General features: G+C 44.3%; 1 protein-coding gene across 1 annotated transcript in view; it reads left to right on the top strand.

Annotated features, from left to right (window-relative positions):
- EXOC4 (exocyst complex component 4) overlaps window positions 1-21,951 on the top strand; it is a 626,684-nt gene that overhangs the window by 16,258 nt on the left and 588,475 nt on the right. The window contains exons 2-3 of the mRNA XM_075925646.1: window positions 12,881-13,070; window positions 18,729-18,923. Of these exons, the coding sequence (XP_075781761.1) occupies window positions 12,881-13,070; window positions 18,729-18,923 (385 nt within the window). The remainder of the gene's footprint in view (window positions 1-12,880; window positions 13,071-18,728; window positions 18,924-21,951) is intronic.

The following is a 21,951-nucleotide window of genomic DNA, read 5'->3' as shown; positions in this document are numbered from 1 at the left end:
CCAGGATTTGAGAGACAAAGAATGATTTAAATCCAGGCAGGACTACCGTGCCTCCAAAGAATTAGAGTGGACTGAACCAGCAAAGGATCATGAGTAAATAAAGGGAAACGTATTTAGTTGCAGTTAGGATATTGTTCTTTATTTTTGTGGTTTGGTTTGAACTGCTCTGTGTGTATCCATGCTTTCCCTCCCCCATTCACTATCTAAGAGTTGTTCCCAGAGATTTTCTCTGTGCTTTAATTTGTTTTACTTGGTTGCTCTGTACACCTAGCAACCAAGTATGCTTTATCAAGTATATCTTCTGTTTGTTAATAAAGATAACTTTTTTTTTTAAGGTGATGATTTGGCTCTTCTGTTCTGGAAAGTAACAGGGTGTCTGTGTATTTCCCTGCCTAGACTAGGCATTCAGCTACCAGAGACTGCACCTTTCCCCCCCTCCCTCCCTCCAGGCTCTTTTAGGACAAAAGAGCTTGGGGTACCTCTGGGAAAGGAATTCAGGTGTCCCTTCCTGTTTCATGGTTAAATCACTTGGTGGTGGCAGCTTTTTGTTTGTTGTTGTTGTTGTTGTTGTTGTTTTTTTTCTTTTTCTTTCTTTCAGAGCCAATGCTTCTGTGACTTGGGGGAGTTTTTCCCCCTGTTTTGGTAAGGAGAGCCTGCACTGGGAGTGCCAGAGTGGAGAACAGCCCTGGCAAAGTTATTGCCACCTCAGTGTTTAATTGTGATAATGGTTTAAATTGTGACTATTCTATGACTTTAGACCAGGGGTTCCCAAACTTTTTGACACGGGGACTAGTAAATCCATTCATGAACTTTTGGAGGACCGGTAATGTTCATCTGCATATTTGCATATTCATTAATCAAATGATGAATATTCAAATAAGTTGTTTCTGGTCCTCCCAAAACCCCCAGTGCCAACTTTCATAAAGCTTTTGATATGGTTACCCACAGTATTCTTGCCATCAGGTTAAACAATATGGATTGGATAAATGGAGTGCAAGACAGACAGACAGCTGGTTAGACCAGCATTTCCCAAACTTTTTACTTTAGTTGGAACCCTTTTTTTTTTTTTTCCAGTACTTCTTTTTGCAGCCCCAAAATATAAACACATACAAAACAAACGGAGAAAATACCAGACCTATAACACGCCTGGTATTTTCTCACTAGGTAAGTTGTATTATTACTAGATGTATCAGTTTGTAGTTTCGAACTGCCTGGCTGCTAAATGTGCTCAGGCTGCATGAGTGTGTCTACCAGCCAGACAGTTCGCAACTACTCGAGGGGGAAGGGGTGGGGATGGGGGTGGGCACAAGAGAATCCCCAGGCTGGACTCTCTTGTGCTTTGCGGAGTGGGGGGGGGACAGCTACCTGAGATGTACATATGGCTGGGTCAGTCCCGCTCCCCCTGCTGTGCCTTTTATATACTGAAGTCTCTTTGAAGCTTTGCAGAGACTTCCTGCGCAGAGATGACAGGCTGTTCTGCATATCCACTAGGGATGTAAAAGTGCGTTCGCCTGGGGAGGGCAGAGTGGCAGGTTCGAGTCCTGCCCCCTCCCTCCAGGAGGATGTGGGATAAAGGTCTCCCCTTCCCCCGGGGGAGGGGAGATAAAGGACACCCTGAGAGTAAGGTTGTGGGGTAGGTTCTGGCGTGGCCTAGGGGATAGGGGAGGGTGGCAGGTTCTAGTCTCATTGGTTAACTGTCACAGTTACACTCGGGCTTCCAGTATGTGAGTGCTGGCTTCCTGCATATACACCAACTGCTGACCTGTGTGAAACTGTTGAAATTTATATGTTTACTTCAATAAATGCATTTTAACATCCCTAGTATCCACAATGCACCAGTTCAGAGATTTTTTGTTGCTGGTAGCAACTGCGTTTTTCATTTCATTCCAGATATTTAGTTGAAGACAACACATTGATTTCATTTATCCATATGCACTTTGGGTCCTTGTTCTGAGGCAATATAAAACTGTCGTGCAAGTTTCCTTCTTGATAGGTTATTTTGATGCTTCCGGTGTTGCACTGTTCATTGGATTGTTCTCAGTGTGCTGCAAGTGTACCTGACACTTCACAAAATATAGAAAGGAAAAGGTCTCCATCCTAAATAATATTGACATTTAGCACAGAGTGCTTTTTGTGAGTACGTTTCAAAGCTGGGCACTAAGCATTATTATCGCAACTTTACTGCAAAGAGAACTCCATGTTTAAGGCTAGAATTGTAATGGAACTGCATGGGATCTAACTATAATTTAAGTTCTGGCTTGTCCAAAGCTAAAGTGTAGGTACATAGGTCCGTCTACACTGCAACTTCTATGGTATTTTAATTGGGACAGTCGCATTGTAGCTGTGTCTCCTGACTGATAGATTGTCATGTCCTGGAGAAAGCTAGGCCAGAACGTTCTGGATACTGAAGTAGAATGTGGACTTGATTCTAGGCGTTGGGAGACTTTTAGCAAGATGCTAGGCAATATGGAAATGGATGGCAGAGAAGCCTGAACAGCGCTGTGGAGTGCTGTTGAGAAGCGAGCTCGGTTTTCTTCAGGCTTCCTGGTGATCCAATGCTTTGTTCCCTTTATTTTCAGCTAACTGAGGATAACCTGTCCTGAAGCATTTCATAGACTGCTTGCTGTACTGAAAAACATCCGTTTTACTACTTCGACTTTTATTTTCCTGTGTATATTAGCGAACTTTTGAGGAGACAAAATTCAGATATCGAATTACATAATTTCTTCAGTTTTAATTATTGCTGAGTAATGTTCCTGCCCTTTAATTCCAGGAGTTCACAGTTGCTCAAAAAAGTTGTACTCAGAATCAAAACTACTAATATTGTTTTACTTACTTACAGCATAATCCATCTGGGAAACTCAAAGCCACTTACAAATATTTAATCAGTTAAGCCTCCCAAATATTTAGGGATGCGTTATCTTTGTTTTTCTTTAACAAACATGTAAGCTGAGGTATGGATAAGTGCAGTAATTTGACCAAGGTAGCGTGAGGGATTGATGGCAGAAGTATGATTAGCACTGAGCTTCCTGATTCTTAGTCTTAAGCCATGACTATAGGGTTGTCCTTCCTTTCCTTATGGCTGAGAAGACATGAGGTGATAATACATCTTCATTTTTGAAGGAGCCATTGAAAAAGTTCATGCATGCAGCAAATGCCTGTTCAGTGATCCTTAGTATAACCTCCCACTGGCTATCAATTAGCGTTTCCTCTGAATAAGCAACACTGACTGGGGTTCTCAGCGAGGACAAGTGATTTGCATGTTAAACTGGCTAGGTTATCACACAACACACATGTGCAGTTGGCTAACTTCTGCTCCACTTCTGATAATGCATGTTCTGCACACATTTGTGCTCTAAGCTTTTTGAGGGCCTCACTTGTTTAATAAGTGCCAAGCCCCCAGAACTCCAATTCAAGTCAGTGGGAGGCTGCAAGTGCTCAGTACCCCTCAACAAAAAAATCCATGGTGTTCCCCATTTAAAAAAAATTGTTTGGTGTTGCTTAGTCTTAAAAAGTTTAAGAAACACTGATCTAGTGTGTTGTGGAGACCCCCTTAAAATAAACATAGAAGTTGATGTACAACGTACATGCTCACTGTCAGTACACATAGAAAATGTGGGTAAAAATGATGGTTGCTGTGATATTCTACTTGAGAACTGAATCCTTGATCCAGAAATTTGAAGTTGGGACTCCGTTCACCAAGCCTGGCTCAACCACGGTCATGCGCAGATCATACAAGGTTATAAGATTGAACAGCGTATCTAATGCTTATGCATCTTGAGATTGAATTGTGGCTTTGTTGGAGCTGTAACTTCCAGCTTCCTAACTGTGCACTTAATGTAACATTTAGGCTGTAGAAAGTAATATTATTTTCCCCCATTAAATATCCTATATCTACTCTGGCAGCAACGGAGAGCGGAATCCAAATTGCAGTAAGATCAATGTAGCTCCACTACATATTGAGGAGGATTTTTGGAGTTCTTTAAGGGAGTCCTATGTGTGCTACAGGGGCATTCCACACATTCCAGCCCAATGGAATTGGTGCAGTGTCCCATCGAGATGGAGTTGATGGACCCACCGCTTAAATGCAATCGTCAGATTCTGATTCCTGAGCAATAAGGACTTGGGGGAAGCTGCGAGGTGACATTCCTGCTGCTCCATGCTTTGGGGCAGAGAGAGAATTCATTCTCCTTTTGTGTCAAGCTTGAGAGAGAGAGAGGATTTAGCCTTAAGGAATATTGAACAGAAACTTTCTCATGCTGTTTTTGGCACATTGTTGTGCTAGTGAAGAAGGACTGGGAACAGTGTTACTAATGTTTCCTGTTTATGTAGAAACTTTTGGAAGTCTCACATGCTGCAGGACAGGTGTCTTAGAAATGATATGTGCATAAGTCATTAAGTTGTATGGATGCAGTCTGTCTCTTTCCCTCTAGCCTCTTAACTCAGAGCTTTAAGGCTCAGAAGCACCTATTACCAGCAGGTGCTTTTATGGCCTAGCAGCATTCTTTAAAAGCCAGCAATGCGGCTGTTGTAAACTTTCGAAGCAGTTTGTGTGAGCACAAGGTGGAATGATTTTTAGCAGCCTTAAATCTTACTTGATGGTTCTATGTAACACCCATTGTGCTCTGCAATGTCCCTTTTTGTCACTAACATTTTGGTAGCTGTGATGTTAACTCCTACCTCCATGCAGGATCTCAGTTGAAGTTCAGAGTAACACTTTGCCAGGGCCAGTGTATTTCCAAGTACTTTTTTTGGCTGATACTGCTCTTAGTATCTTTTTTGTACTGTAGTCATCATCTGTTATACTTCTGTATCCCATCACTCAGTGAGTCTGTTTTCTTTTGCCATTGAATAATGAGATAAGCATTCAGTGTCATTTCTCTCCTGGCTGTAAATAGATGTTTATTGAATTCTGAAGGAATTATGGGTTGTGTGGTGTCCTTAATTTTAAAATCTGCCAGCAGTGTGTTTTGGTCTGTTGCAGCACAAAGAGACGATGGTGCTAACTCTGAAGAATTTACAACCTGATTTTTGATCTAATACTACATGCAGCGCATGTAAATGTTACAGAAGGACTTGGGTAGGATAAGACAATGGATTCATTTTGCGGTTTCTCAGTATAGTCACGCGCTGTTTTCCCGTGCAGGTGATGATTATTTAGTAACAGAGGCAAATGGTAAAAACTTATAACTTTCCCATTTGAGAATAATATGACTATAATTAGTGCAGTCTGCTTTCACTGCTTGTTCTTTCTCTTTTTTCCAAAATGTTTGTAACGTCTCCCAGCTTGGTGTTAACAGCAGATTTTGTGTGTCCTCTGCACTCCATTATCCAAGTCATAAATGAAAATATTGACTAATATTGGCTCTAAGATCCCCCTTTGTGGCCCCACTAGATACAATGAACCATTGATAGCTACCCTTTGAGTACAGTCTTTCAACCAGCTGTAAGTATAATGATCTCCATTTTACAGTTGAGAAGAATGAGATAAAGAGAAATTGCAAGACTTGCCCAAAGCCCCTTAGTGAGACAGTGGCAGAGACTGGATTCAAGTGCAGTTGTCTTCCATACCTTTCATGCCTTTTGCGGTGGTCTTGAAATAAGTTGGAAAATCTCATTGACTCAAGTGATCTATTGGAAAATCTCATTGACTCAAGTGATCTATTGGATTGGGTCCTAAATGCCATTTTGGTATTGTGGGGTAAGAAGTAACTGATTTGGAGGGATGCTTCTAAAAGTGTCTAGCAGCATTTAAAGGCAGGAAAAAAATGATACACAGGATCAGGAACTTGATGTATGCTGAAGGAGTTCTTGCAGGTGCTTAGCATTCTTCACCTAGTGGTTTGAACTATTGTTCACCATACCATGAGTGTCCAGGGAAAGTTTGACTTTGCTAAAGTAGATAGGTACAGATAGAGATAAATACACTCTCGGGACCTGATCGTGCCAGGCTATTTTGGGGAGGCACTCCACACCCCCATCTTAGTTTGTTCAGCTCTGTACAGAGCCTATAATAGTGACTCGGTCCCTGAGCCAATGTGCTTAGACAATATTAGGTGAAGATGCTGACTGGCTTCCAGAAGTGGCAGTGATGACCATAATCTTTGGTTCATGTATGTGGAAAAACAAATTTCTTTCCCCCCAGTTTTACCCACTGGGTCATGGTTTCAAAAATTCTCAGAGCAACAATAATGCTGGACTCTGCAAAGGCTCTATTTCCCTCCTCTAAGAACGTAAGAAAGGCCACACTGGGTCAGACCAAAGGTCCATCTAGCCCAGTGTCCTGTCTTCCAACAGTGGCCAATACCAGGTGCCCCAGAGGGAGTGAAGGGAATAAGTAAACATCACATGATCCCTCTCCTCTCATCCATTTCCAGCCTCTGACAAACAGAGGATAGGGACACAATTCCTTCCCATCCTGGCTCATAAATACTGATGGACCTAACCTCCATGAATTTATCTAATTCTTTTTTGAACCCAGTTAAAGTCCTGGTCTTCGCAACATCCTTTGTCAAGGAGTTCCACAGGTTGACGGTGTGCTGCATCAAGAAAAACTTCCTTTTTGTTTGTTTTAAACCCACCACATATTAATTTAATTTGGTGACCTTATGCAGATGATTCACTTCAAACACTGGAAGGCACACATGGATTTTTTTTTTTTTTTTTTTTTTAAGATCCCATATTTCCAAGAGCAAACCGTGCCTGTCCTACTGAAATGACTAATTCCACTGGGCCTGATTCACATCTCAAGGGATTTTTATTGTGTTTAATTCCCCCGTAACTCACTGACTTGAGTGGTGAAAAGCAGGATTTGATCTTGGATGTTTTAATATATGAGAGACTCTGTACAAAGTACTGTCCAGTCAGTCCGATTTTAATTCTGTGAGAGCTTGCTAACAGAGAGAGGTGCAGGCACACATTACGGGTTTCTGATCTGGGTGTCAGATTTTATTTCAAAAATATGAAAACTGCAAAAGCAAATTCATCTCCTCGCTCTTCTACATAGTAGGCCTTTAAGGATCTCAAATGAGTTAACAGCCTGCATATATTTGGTATGTAAACTGACTTACATTCTTTGCTGCAACTCCATTTTCAGATGATTTGCTGGAGACCGAAAGCATCAGTTGTGTAATTTCAGTAGTTCTTAATAATCCTGTCTCTGATTTGTAATGTCGTTTTTGAAGCGTGAAAATGCAAGTTATTTCCCAAACAGTTTTGATCCCTTCTCTTTGGCAGATACCATGTTGACCTTTCTACCTCCTCACTGTGTTGCTTCAGTGCCATTGAAACTAGCAAGGATGCCTTTGGCTTACTTTCCTGCTGTGAGAGCCTCAGCATTTGCATTCTTGAGAATAAGTATCCTTCACTGTGCTTTGTGCTGTACAGAACCAGAAGAGTTCTGTGTGCCAAAGGGATTAGACAGTGAAGTTCATATCCCCAGATGGCAGTTCGCTCAGAGTATATCTAATTTGGGATTAAAAAGACCATGGCGCTGAGTTTGAGAACCTGACTCCGCTGACCAATGGTTGTGGGGCTTACAGTAGCAGTGCAGCTGTCCAGATTTGGAGTCTCTGCAAGGGGGGAGGGTCACAGTCAGGGCTCTTATCAAAGCCCAAACATCTACACTTTGATTTTTATAACCCCGCAAGTACAGGTCAGCTGACCTGGGCCAGCCGTGGCCCATACTCCAGGTTTTTTGTTGGTCTCTTTGTTTTTTACAGGTCCTTTGTCTTTGGTGAGTTAAGTCTTTACTGAAGCAGTGGTTTGCTTAACGACTGATTGGTGAGAGGGTGGTCATTCAGTGCGAGGAGGAGGAAATGGTTAATGGGGCAAGGGGGAGATGGGTCAATTAATACAGCAGTTTGAGAGGCAAACAGGCAGACGCGTCGAAATGGCTTGCACTGAAGCACGTGGAGGTGAAAAGCTGCACTAATAGGTCTGCTAGTCCTCGTCCATTACAAAGGAGCAGGAATATCTTAGTCTAGGTCTTCAGTTCTCAAGTGGTGGGTCGGGACCCCAAAGAGGGTTGTAACCCCATTTTAATGGGCATAGGGCCAACATTAGACTTGTGGGGCCCAAGGCTGAAGCCCAAGCTCCACCTCCACCCACTGCAGTGGGGCATGGGCTGTGTCCTCATCTTCTCCATCTTGAGCAGTGGGGCTAAGTCATGAGGCTCGGGATTTCCCCCCAGGGGACATGTAGTAATTCGATTGTCAGAAGGCAATTCTGGCGCAATACAGTTTGAGAAGCCTTGCTCTAGGTACTTCCTGGCAGTTCTTTGATATGAACCATGGACATAAATAACTCCTGTAACCCCTCTCCTCTCTAGCCACTAATTTGTGTGCCTGCATCAACTAACAATAACCTAGCACCTAAAAATGTTGCTTGTTGTTTGACTGTTACAGCTCCTTAACAAGCAATCTAATGCTGAAAAGTTGGACAAACACCCATTAGAGATGGCCTAAGTTGGCTTGGTCCTCCCTCAGTGTGCTGGGCTGGGCTTGATGACCTCTTGAGATCTCTTCCAGCCCCATCAAAATTTACATATCGGGACAGTGTGTTGAAAGTAGGGATGTATAGTCCATTTAAATGATTAACCAGTAAGTCTGAGCTTATCGGTTAATTTTAACAACTACACCCCTTCTCCTCTTGCTGCCAAGATGGGTGGGAGGGGGAGTTAGAGTCCGTGTCCCTGGGGAGCCAGCTTTTAAGCCAGCTCCTCGTGAGCACCAGCTCCAGTAGGAGGCGGCAGATGACTCTGCGCTGCCTCGGTGTTTTTTGTTTCTACTGGTGGTGGACATTCACACGTCCTTGGTGCACATAAAATACTATTCCGTGCATGAATGGAAAATCTGCAAATGGATGGACAAGATTAGAGGGAACGTTGTTGGAGTGACGGGGAAGCAGCAAGGTCTCAGAAGGGACGGGGCCTCGGAAAGGGGTGGAGAAGAGGGGTGGAAGTGTGTTCAGGGTATTGTGTGAATAGAAAGTTGACAAATTGAACAACAGCCTTATTTCCCAGGGCTTTTCTCTTCCCCAGCATGTTATTCTGTAAGCAGACAAAAAGCCCTGGCTCGGACATGTTTGAGAGGTGAGCCACTCGTAGAATAGTAAGATAATGTAAAGGGGGATATGGCGCTCCCAGTCAGTCACTCTGTAGCTAGACAAACCTTTCCCACTGAACTCCACAGAGCATCCTGTTTAAAAAAGGAAGCAGAATGGAGGGGAGAGAGCGTAGCTGAAGATGGGTGCATGTTATCTATGCAGTGGAAGAAGATGCTCTTTTATAGTCCTTCCATTCATGGGATCTTAACTGGTCTATTAGCATTTTTTCAGTCAACGAGAGGATTCATGTCCCTTGCATCCTCTGCTGTTATGCACTACAGGCAGTCCCTGACTTACGCGGATCCGACCGCACTTACGAACGGGGCTTTCTCGCCCCGGAGCTCACAGGCAGTGCTCAGACACCTTGACCTCCGGGGCGAGAAAAGCTGCTCCCGGTGCCCCTGGTCTGCTGGGGACCGTCTCCAGCAGACCAGGGGCATCGGGAGCAAAGCAGCAGCCCCAGCGGGTTTGCTCGCGGTGCCCCTGGTCTGCTGGAGACGGTCCCCAGCAGACCAGGGGCACCGCGAGCAAACCCGCAGCCGTGGCGGGGTCCCGCGCTTCTGAGGCTTTGCTCTGGCAAAGCCTCAGAAGTGGGGGAACACGCCGCTGCTGCGGGTTTGCTGGCGGTGCCCCTGGTCTGCTGGAGACCGTCTCCAGCAGACCAGGGGCACTGCGAGCAAAGCGGTCCCGCGCCAGAGCAAAGCCTCAGAGGCGAGGCACCCCACTGCTGCGGCTTTGCTCCCCGTGTCCCTGGTCTGCTGGGGGGGGGGGGGCGCAGCTAGTGTTCTCCCCCCCCCCCCCAGCAGACCAGGCTTTTGTTGTGGACCCTGGGGCAGAGCAGCTGGGGCGCTGCCGGTTGGTCCCGCAGCGCCGCTCTGGGCACTACTGGACCAACCCGGCAGCACCCCAGCCCTCTGCCCCAGGCGTCCTGATTCAGCCGCTGCTGGTCAGTTTCAGCAGCGGCTGAATCAGGACGCCTGGGGCAGAGCAGCTGGGGTGCTGCTGGGTTGGTCCAGTAGCGCCAAGGAGCCGCGCTACTGGAGCAACCCAGCAGCACCCCAGTTGCTCTGCCCCAGGTGTCCCCAAGTCAGCCGTTGCTGAAACTGACCAGCGCTGACTACAGGAAGCCCGAGGCACAGTTGCTCTGCCCGGGGCTTCCTGGAATCAGCTGCTGATCAGTTTCAGCAGCAGCTGACTTGGGGTTCTTAAGTTGAATCTGTACGTAAGTCAGAACTGGCGGTCAGTTTCAGCAGCGGCTGAATCTGGACGCCAGTTCCGACTTACATACAGATTCAACTTAAGAACAAACCTACAGTCCCTATCTTGTATGTAACCCGGGGACTGCCTGTATTTTGAAACACATCCTGCTGATAGCAGAGAGAGCATTGCAAAAGAGAAGGGGACTGTGAGTCACACAAAATGGAGGTTTCCCTAGAATATGCCATGTGTGCTTCTTGGTTTTAAGATACTCTTGGTGTAGTGTAGCAACAATTACAGAACATCACATCTTTTTCTAAAAAGAGGAGAAGGGCGCAATTGCTGTTGGTTATCTCTGAAGGGAAGGGAAATGGAGAAATGAAAGTTTTGGGTCCTAATCTCATGGGTGGCACCAGATACGAAGTTTGATTTTGTGCTGTGAGTCTGTCTTCTGTGACCAAGCTTTCCATGTTGATGATCTCCTTTGCTACAGGTGGATGTTCACATTGCAGCCAACTTAGATAGGAAACATTTATGCAAAATATATTTTTTAGGGGTTTGTCCTCTGTTTTAAATAACTCACATGATATGGCTTCTACCACTTTCCTTAGGGGACTTTTTCCACGGTTTAGCAGATCTTATTAGGCAAACGTTCTTAATATTTAGCATCTATCTTCCTCCCCTCTCCTCCCCAGTTACTGAAGTTACTCTCTTGTAACACCCTAAATAAAGCACTTCTCTCATGGGTGTTTTCATCTTCCAAAGATGGGGAGAGAGAGCCTGTTAATTCCCTCAATCCTACTGCTCTTGTTGCTGACAAGTCAGTTCCCTAATACCAGGTAGGGATGTAAAATCCCACTTAATCAGCTAACGGTTTAACCAATGAAATGGGATCCCGTTAACTGGTTAATTGGTTAGTGATAAGCATCACCTGCTAAGGTTACCTGCTGACATCCCTAATAATGTCTCATTTTCTTACTTCTGTCATGACTGATGTTAGTTGGGCTTCTTAAAACAATGGAGTCTAAACAACGAAGTGAAGACAAATTGTACAGTAGTAAAGAGCAGCCGCAGCATTCATTGATGATTTCTCCTTCTAAATGCTTGAAATGCTGCCCTGAAATAGCTGAGTATACCTGGATAGGAATTGAGGAGCACTTTCATTCCTATATCTTGGTTATTCGCAGTCTGCCTTCAGAGTTGTGCATGAGGACCATTTTGGGCGTTCCGTGTTGTGTCTTAAAATGTATAAGTTTAAAAGGTGTACTAAACTCTGTGTAATCTGCCAGATTTTCAGTTCTGAACAGTCTCAGGCTTACATTTTCAAAAGAACTAGTGATTTTGGGTTCCTCAGTTTTTGAGGGCACCATCTGGGATCTGGGAGGTCTCTTTCACGTTTCTCAGATTGGACTCACTAGTGCTTTTGTAATGTCATTTCTACTTCCTTGTTCCTCTCCTCTGCAATTAAAAATTCTTCGTCATGTTTACAGCCCTCACATAGCACAGTATGGGAAGCTAGATTGATAAATTCTCTGAGAGTTGTATAAAGTGTGTCTGCAGCTCCTTCTGGTTGTGAAGATATACCCAGCCCCTCTGTTGCTATGTCGTTGATAGGGTAGCTTAACTCTCCTGCAAAACCAACAAATTCCAGCCCTTCCAGGGTAACAAAAAGTGACACACACACATCTGATTGAAAATTCAAACTCTTCTGTTTTTCTCTCTGGGTCAGAACCCTCCCTCTGGGGTCTGTTGCAGTAGTCCTTCCTCTCTAGGGCATGACACATGCTATTCCGAACGCTAAAATGTGTCCAAACAAATGTTCTGTTAGTCTGGCTATTGATAATGATTAGCTCAAGCCGTGCCCTGATTTATCTTGCTGGGCCTCCTGGTAAAGTCACATCTATGCACCAATTCCCACTGGTGCATGGCTGGGATACCTTGTTAGAAGAAAATCTCTCTAATGTAACATGGGTGGGAGAACGTAGAACATGAAATGGGGGACTAGGAAGAGTGGAGACTTCTCTCCCCCCTCCCCCCTCCAGTTCCACGCCATTTCACCAACCTGACTGGTGGCCAGGTCATGGATTGAGGATTGATTAGTGGCAACGAGTCAGAATTGTTTCTATTTTTAAAAATAGAATAGTCCTATGAGCATATGGCTAAACTGCGAGAGACTCCTGCGTTATGCCTTTGGCCTTCTTCTCTCATTTGCTGCCCAGAGTTTCTTACCCAGGCTTACTGGTGTGACACCTGTAAGCTCTCTTGAGTGAGAGCTATGTGTCTATGCCATACTCTGTGGTGCACTTGATGTGTTTGTGGCACAAGAGTGATGATGATTTGTAATAAATTTCACTATGGTTATGTGTTGGCTGATCTACCTGAAACACATTAATAAAGCTCCAGAAATTATAGTAACAGAGGAGAGAAAAAACATACTGAAAAGCAAGGAAGAACAGTCAGCAGCACTGGAAGAATAGCATAGTGGCTGCTTTTCAACCAGAGGTGCATTTTAGACTGGAGAGTCGCTGTGCTGATCAACCACTTCTAAACATTGCTGTTGTTTTGACCTTCTTGTTAGGACTCTCTCCACCAGTGATGACGTTGAAGACCGAGAGAATGAGAAGGGCCGTTTGGAAGAAGCTTATGAGAAGTGTGACCGGGGCTTGGATGAGCTTATTGTTCAGCACTACACGGAGCTCACCACAGCTATCCGCACATACCAGAGCATCACGGAGAGAATCACCAACTCACGCAACAAGATCAAGCAGGTGAAAGGATAAGCAGCACTGTGTCTGGCATCTCTCTCTTGCTTTCCCCCTTCCCTTGCCCCCACCAAAAAAGGCTTCATGTGTTCAAATCCTGTTTCTGTGTTACACTTCTGCCTTGGCTCTGGTTCCTGTCGCTTTCGTGTGAATGTAAAATAGAAGTAAGGGTTGAACGAAAACCTTGATACTTCACTGTTCCTCTCTACTGGGTACCGTTTTGTGCTGAATCAAATACTCAGCGGAGAAGATGCCATTAGCTGCGAGCTTTGAAACTACCACCAGACTTATTTAAATAGGTCAGCTGGCCTGATTTGTGACTTGACCAGCAGCAGATCATCCAAATCTATACAACTAAAACCTATTCCATTCCAATTCTTATGTTGTGCCCATCTGCATGCCCTCTGATCACCATCTAAGTCTGTGGTGTCTAACCAGTTCTGAAGCAATAACCTTTATAGTGGCTATTGCTATAGCGAACTAAACACACATGCAACCGGCCAAATAGCCACATGTGGCTAGTGCGTTGGACACCCCGGTCCTAGGTCATCTCAGTGACTCATCAGATGCCCACTAGCTGAGTGAATATGAATTTTAAGATCATTTGCATATTTAGCTCTTAAGCACAGAGAAGTGTATAATTGTGTGCCTGCTGGTGTTCCTATATTTTGAATACCATATGTTAATATTTATTACTACTCTAGAAAATAAGTGCACTGCTGAGCATTTATTCTTTCTGCTCTTCAATCCTGATGGTTATCACAACTGATGAATTTGCCACTCACAGCCCTTGTTTTACTTCCTCTGTGGATTATTATACTTAAGCCTTGCAAACCGGGTACATAAATAGTTCCACAGTGCTCGTCAGACAATGGAGATCATGACTTGAAACCTTTCAGAGCAGTGCTCCAGAAGCAATAAGCTATAACCCTTTTGAGAGAGCACACTGGCCCTTTGGGTTTTTCAAATTCATTTAGCATTTTCAAAGCAAATCAGCCCTCTCTGATCTCTTCTAGGGGTAAGAGTTCATTCTAAGGATTTATGTACACAGCTGACTCTTGTGAAGGCCCAAATCAATAATCTTAAACTTGAAATAAACGATAACCTGTGTTCACCCAATATGCTAAGCTTTGTAGAGGTCAAAAACAATCATAGAGGGATAGTGATGTTCCCATCTAAACTAATCACTCTGGGGAGTGAAGGACCTTGGGATATTTGTTTTCTGATTTAGCTTTGGTCAACATGTATCAAAGGAACTTTTCCTTAATCTCATGCGAGGCACCAGACATGATATTGGATTTCATGCCGTCAGGCGGTATTACGCTGTCAGGCTTCCCATTTTGCTGTTCCTCTCCTTTGTTATAGGCAGATATTCACATGGCAACATCTGTGGAAAAACAAAATGCTTTTTCCTGGAGGTAGTAGTCCAGATATCAGTGTTTGTGACACCATTATTTTCCTCAACGCTCATATTTGTCCAGCCACTGAATGTTGTGGGGATGTGGTCAGGGCCTGATTCTGATCTCATATATATGGGGTTATATGCCCATTTAACCTCATTCTCTTTCATAGTAGAGGAAAAGATGAGGCTGGGGAGGAATATGCTGTTCCTTAGAGTGAATACCTGAAGGGTTATTTAATATTCTTTCCTATCTTTTCTCCTCCTGCCTCCTGCTAACCTCAAAAGTGTTGCCACCTGCCTCTTAAATTAACATAGGACAAAATGAAAAACTGTGCTGAAGGGAGAGCCCCTCTCTGGATCGCTAGTTTGCTTTGTACTATAGGTTGGACTTTCCTCGTCTGGCACTCTTGGGATCTGACTGGTCCCGAACAAGGGCATTTGCCAGACCACAGGAGATCCCTCTCAACATGGCCTGTGCTGCCCCCAGCTAGGGCTCGAGCCTGGTCCCACTGCTGTCTGCCTGGCTGGGGCTCCCTGGGACTGAGCTCCCTAGCTGCTGCCGGGGCTGAAGCTTGGTGACCAGGGCTGGAGCTCCATTGCCTCACCACCTGCCCCTCGACGCTCCCTACCCCAACACAGGGCTCCCTGCTGAGTCTGCTTGTGCCCCACGGCCCAGCCTCCCTATACCTGGGCTCTGTGGTCCAGGAATATCTGTGGTCTGGACCAGAGTGTCCCACTTAAGGGGAGGTACAACCTGTAGGACAAAGACGTCAAGTTTCAGTCGTTTCATTCATATCTATGGATCATTTCACCTGTCTTAAAGTGACCAGCCTTTGGTAAAGGGCACCAACATGGCCCCAAAGGCGAAGATGATCCCATCTAGTTTCAGACTCGTAACAGAGCCTGTGCCCAACAAGCGCTGTGTGTAACATTCAGTTTTTCTCTGCTGTTGTAACAAGTTAGGGAGCATGAAGGTGTTTGAAGGTATTTCAAGGAAAGTCTGCTGGGTTTTGAGTGCTCTGGAAACTTATCTTTGAAGCTGGGCTTGAACGTGTGCGCTTCAGAGCGGGGTTCTGTTGTGTATTAAGGACTCTACTAGCAGTTGTCTGTCTTTTGGGCCATCTCTCTGTGGGCTGAATCCGTTATGCTGCTTGATTTCATCTAGCCCTTGGCACAGAGACTTACCATGGGCTGGAAGCCCTGACCTCAGTACTCCCCCACCTCTTCTCCCCACGAGTCCAGAGTTGAAAGCGCTGCCTCAGCGGCATGTCCCTGCAGCCCTTCGATGCAGGTGTGATCAGGGAAGCTCTGCATCCTGCCCCCAGTGCTGGCTGTGCAGCTCCCATTGGCTTGGAACTGCAGCCAGTGGGAGCTGTGGGGGCGATGAGTGTGGGCAGCGTGCACTGTGCAGTGGGGCTGGATGTGACGGCTGCTTCTGGGAGCAGAGTGGAGCCAGGGTGGGCAGGCAGGAAGCCTACCTTAGCCCTGCTGTGTCACCAGCTGGGAGTCACCTGAGGTAAGCACTGCCTGTTTGTAGCCTCCCCCCATACCCACTCCTGCATCCCAACTTCCTGATGCAGGTCACAACCCCCTCCTAAACCCCCCACCTATACCACAACCCTGAGACCCTACCCATACCTGAACTCCCTCCTGGATCCTGCACCCCAATCCCCTGTTCCATCCTGGGGCTCATTGCAGAGTCCACACCCCCAGCCAGAGCCTGCAACCCGCTCTCACAACACAGCCTTTTGGCCTCAGCTCTTTCCTGCATTCTAAACTCCCCACCCAAAGGCCCACCCCAGAGCTCTCACTTCCTCCCACACTTCAACCCTCTGTCCCAGCCTGGAGCTCCATCTTGCAGCTTGAATCCCTTATTTCTGGTTCCACCTCAGAACCTAGGAGAAGCCACGAACCTCTGAGTGTTAATGTGTCCCTCTCCCCTCCCTTCTGGGGCTGTGTGTGGCCTCAGACTGATTTTTTTTTTTTTTTTTTTTTTTTGTCTGTAGGTCAGTGGTCCCTGGTAGAAAAAGGGTTCCCTACCCTGTTGAAGGGCCTTCCAGTCACTCTAACTTGAAAATAAATCCAGGGGCCTCTGCATTTGTAATTCAGTGATGTTAGAGTTCTTCCTTAGAAGGTCTTGGGCCCTAAATATTCATAGCTTATTGACACCAGATAAATGGTGGAAATACCATGAGAGAACTGCTGTTAACTCTTTACTGATTTTTTAAGACCCTTCAATGATTATCCATTTATGCAACAAGAAAAATTGGGTTGTGCTGACCAAATCCCAGACGCTTAGAATAGTTGGCAGACTTAAAAAGGGTTAGAGCGGTAGTTCTCACTTCTAACTCAAGTGCAGAGCTACCCTTGATTCCTGCTATTAGGAATGTGAGAGAGAAGCAAGAACTTTTTTGAGTCAGCAAGAGATGGCTTGAGATTTTAAAACAAAGTGAATGGCTTTGTACTGTTTTTTTTTTTTTTTTTTTTTCCTGAGTGTTCAAATGTCAAGATGTGTAATATAGATACTAAGCTAAGTTTTATCCTAAGTGCAATCCGTTTTGACGTTCTTTTCGACATCTCGTTAGACTAACTCCATCTCTTGCAAACAAACGGGTTTTGCCTAATGTGAGTGGGGTTCCAGAGGGGCCATATTGAGATGGCTCAGTCAGGGCAAACTGCAATGTCCCCCCAAACTGGAGATTATTTCTAATACTTAAGATTTACCAATACAGCAACAAAACAGGGTCTACAATACCTTACAGAAGCCAGAAGTACAGTTGCTTTAAAGTAACCCAGCCTTGGGCGCCCACCTGGATAGCCAAGTCAAATAAGATGAAGATGACTGAAAATCTTGTTCATCAAAAAAAAAGCTTGGCGAGTCCCACATTACCCATCAAGTGAATGATTACTTCAGCTCTTACTCAAGCGCAGGCTTGCAGCCAATACTTACTAACTAAACTAAAATTTATTAAAAAAGGAACAAAGAGGATTGGTTAAAAAAATCATTAGACTTACAGATGAGAATGAAGATCTTAGGTCCGTGCCTAGTAGAGATGGTGTGCTTCTAAGTTGCAAACTGTTCTTTAAGAATAAGCTCCATGGGCCATAATTCAGTGTCCAATATCCAGGTGACTCAGTCTGGTGACCTGTCTTGGGTGACTCTCACTTCCCCTGATGAAGCATAAGCAGATCTGTGGTAACAGAATCAGGAGCCAAGAGCTTTTCATAGATCTCTGACAGCAGGGATTCCTGGGGTGCAGCATGATCGTTTAAAAGGAGATTCACCTATTTACTAGGTATACACAGGTAACTAGTTACATTCATCAGCATAAGGAAATTCTCCATTCAGCAGTTCATAGACAGTTGACTACAAAGTTCAAAGTCAAATATAAAAAATGAAATTATTACACCCTAGTTTCATCTGTTAAAACTCCCTTTTGATCTCTGAATCAGTGGATACAATAACTGAAAGGAACCATCTATTTACAGGGATAACATGTAACAAGATGTAAGTAAACACATACAATCAGTATTACCTATAATTTGCTATCAGTAGAGGTTTGTGTTTCAATTCTGTGTAACATGTCTGTGTTAGCTGTTTCTAAGCAATAGCCCTAGTTGCCATTTTTATACTTTTCTAATAGGTCTTTAAAGATTGAATTTAGATCATTTAGCCTGTTAATTCTTAATCCTTCCTGGCTTAATGTCACACCCAAGCTACTGATTTAACAGTGTACTATGTAGTCGGCTTTCATGATAGCTAGGAACAGTGATTAGAAAGGAGGAGAAAAGAAAGGTGCCATGGGAATTTAATAGGCAGACAGAAATGTTTACAGAGGAACAACACGGTAGCTATTTATTTACTTAAACTAAACAATCTGCTTCCTGTTTCATGTCTAAATGCTGAATAAATGTTGGAAACAGCTGCAAGTAACTATTGAATCGTGGTGTTAAGATGAACATGTGTGGAATCTCATTCCCGCTACTCCAGTAAAACATACACTTGTAGCACAAATTTGAACACCCAACACCAGCTTCACTTAGTTCCCCCTATAGTTGCTGCTGTTAGATGGGTTGATTACATGATTTCCCTGGGCCAGAGGGGGAAAAATAGGCTGGCTTTTAAAAATGTGGGTTGGGTTATTGTCAGTTGACACTCCTATTAAAACAAGTGACTTAGGGGGAAGTGCTGACCACATGGGAGACTCCCAAAAAAAAAAAAGGCATTTGACTGACCACCTCTTCAACATGTTGCCTTGTAGGTGAAGGAGAATCTCCTGTCATGCAAGATGCTACTGCACTGCAAGCGAGATGAGCTACGCAAGTTGTGGATAGAAGGAATTGAGCACAAGCATGTCCTGAATTTGCTGGACGAGATTGAGAACATCAAGCAAGTGCCCCAGAAACTGGAACAGAGCATGGCCAGCAAGCACTACCTCAGTGCAACTGACATGTTGGTAAGATGTTGTACCTAACATAGATGGTTGTCTGTACACTAGTCAGCCAATTGAGCTCACAAGTGAACAGATCTTTCTCTGTGTCCACTGCTTGCCCTTCTCCTGCACTGTTGTTCTTTTACCCTACTCTGTCACTCAGTCTGTGCTTTATCTCCAGCCTGTCAATCTCTTTGGCTTCTTTACTGCCCATAGTCTTTTCTGATACGGACTTGGGGACTCTAGTCTCCCTTCCTCCCCTTGTCTCCTGTCCATGCTTTCTGTTTTTGAAGTTACCTTCTTCTTTGCATTTCACTTGCCTTATTTCCTTCCCTCTGTCGCCATGCCTCTTGCTGTGCTGGGTTTTCTACTCCATACATGGTATAGGGTTCTTATTCCCAATCCCATTGATGACTTCCTCCATTGTAAGATCCTTCTCTCAGCTTCATCTGTTCCCTTTCCCTTTCCCTTTCATCTCCTCCTTGACTGCCTCTTTTGCTACCATCCCAGTCAACTGTACTCTACTTTTCACTCTTTTTTTTTTTTAAACTACCTTCCCAGTTACCTGTCTCTGCCTCCTTCCCTTGCTGAGATTTTGCAAGTTTGTTTAGAAAAAACAAAATTGACTTGTGCCATGAATCATTTCCTTCTTCCATCTCCCATTCTTGCTCGCTCATTACTCTTTCTTCAGCTGGCAGCCTCCCTGCTTTCTCTTTCACCTCGGAGGGGAGAGGCTTCTTGATGGACAACTCAAATCTTTTTTTTAATTATTATTTTCCACTAATTCCTCTGCCTGTGCCCTTGCTCCTATTTTCTCCCGTTTCCTGTAATCCTCTGCACTTTCCCCATCCCTCTTATTTAAGTGTTGTGTGTGTCTCTCTCTTTTGCTCTCAGGGATCATTTCCATCTGCATTTCAAGCACACTTTTCATCCTCTGTCATGAGGAAGCCCCCCTTTAACCATACCCTCTTCTCCAATTGCTATCCTATTTCTCTCCTTTCTTCTTTCCAGAAACCTAGTGCCTGGTATCCAGAGTTCATCATCAATCTAGATGGCATCTCTTGCCAAATCCTTTCTTTACCAATGACACTAACCTTCTGGAGCGGGTGGGAATTTTCTCTGTTCATATTATTCTTGATTTCTGCACAGAATTATGTTTTCTGAAATTTTCCCCTTCACCTCCCTCCTTCGATATCATTGTCAACTCTGTTATCTTTACTATCTCCCAGGTTCACAACCTTAATGTTACCTTTGGCTTTTTCCTGCCTTGTAATACTATCACTTCTCAAATCTTGTGGCTTCTTCCTTTTCAGTATTGTTTGTCCTTTCTGCACTTTTCTTTTCTGCCAAAACTCAACCTGAGATCTGATTCCTTCTTTCTCTCTCACCTCTCATAACATTTATTTACAGGCTTACTGTCACTCTTTTCTAAGGGTATGTCTACACTTTCCCCCTAGCTTGAACTAGGGAGGCAAATGAAGCATACCGAAGTTACTAATGAAGCATGGGATTTAAATATCCTGCATTTGATTAGCATATTTGCAGCTGGTCGCCATTTTAAAATGCCAGTAGCCCGAATTAACTCGTCACGTGCAATGAGGAGTAACAGTTAATTTGAGGGAAGGATTTTGGATTGGACTACCGCGTCTACATGCGGCGAGAAAATGCTGGTAGCCCGAATTAAAAAAAAAAAAAGGCGACCAGCCGTGAATATGCTAATCAAGAGCGGGATATTTAAGTCCCACGCTTCATTAGCAACTTTGAACTAGGGAGGCAAATGAAGCATACCAAACTAGGGGGCAAGTGCAGACATACCCTAATTCAAGCTCCTCATGTTAGTCTTGAATGACATACATTATCCTTCCTCCCACATATGATTCCATTTTGTTTTCTCCATCTTTCCTCCATCATGCTCCTTCCCATCATTGCCTGGCTGTTTTCTTCAACTTGCTGCACACTTGCCTTCATGCCTTGTTTCATGCTACCCTCTACAGCTTGCTGGTCAGGGATTCTTTCTCCTTCCTCATTTAAAAAGCTGTTCTTCCTGGAACTCTTTTTCAGCTGTGTTCTCATCATCCTCTTTTTTTTTCCCCTTATTTGAACTATTGTCTCTTGTCTACCTTATGTAAGTTATTTGGGGGCAGGTAATGAATTTAACAGGTAGTTCTGTTTGGTAAAGTGCTATGGACATTTCTGGTACTCCATGAACTATTAAGCCTGTTAGAATTCTTGGAAGATATTAATAGAGCCATGACTAGAAGAGCAGGGATTACTTAATTTTTGAGTTTTTTTGGGGGGGAGGGGGAGGTCAAAGTCCTTGATAGAGGGAATGTGTTACTTGGAGTGAGAGGTATTCTTACATTCTGCAACACTAGCTGAGAAATTGGAATCAAAAGGCAGTATTGAGTGAAGAAAGAGTTAATGGTAGAGATCTTGTGCATTAGCATAAGGACCGTTGACTCATTTCTAAACCGTTGGCTTTTCCTTTTTCTGTTACACTTCATCCAGTTAAACCTGTTGGAACTAGTGTGTTGCTCTTGAACGGAAGGTAGCATAGAAGGCCAGACCCTGCCTTAGTTCTGCTTTGTGATAATGGTGTTCTTTCAGAAAAGAAGAGTCCCATTTCCACCCTGTACCAAGTTCTGATCCTGTTGCTATAGGAAATGAAAGAGCCATGCATTGTCTTCTAAGCGCTTTGCAAATATTGATTAATCTTTCCATTCCTCTGAGTTTCTATCACCCCAGCTTCATAGCTGGGTAAACAAAGTTGCCCTAATTGAGTCTTGCACAAGGCCATAAGTGAAGCTAGTGTTACTGCCTGTTTGTTGTGCCTAGGCTGCTAGACAGTAACATCTTGGTTCTTTGCCGGCAGTTATCTGCTGTAATAGATGTGTTCGAAGGAGTTGAGCTTGTAAACCAAAAAATACAGAGCAAGCTATAGTGAAGACGGTCATCACCTATTAATTCTTTCATCTGCACTTTCAATTCCCATTTCAAGACAAGTGCAGCTATTGCATGTAAACACAATAACTTACCTGCATCCTGCTTGTCT

The sequence above is a fragment of the Pelodiscus sinensis genome, chromosome 1 (assembly GCF_049634645.1).
Source record: "Pelodiscus sinensis isolate JC-2024 chromosome 1, ASM4963464v1, whole genome shotgun sequence".
Lineage (NCBI taxonomy): Eukaryota > Metazoa > Chordata > Testudines > Trionychidae > Pelodiscus > Pelodiscus sinensis.
Note: the sequence above shows the minus strand (reverse complement) of the source record. Positions and strands in the feature narration are given on the sequence as shown.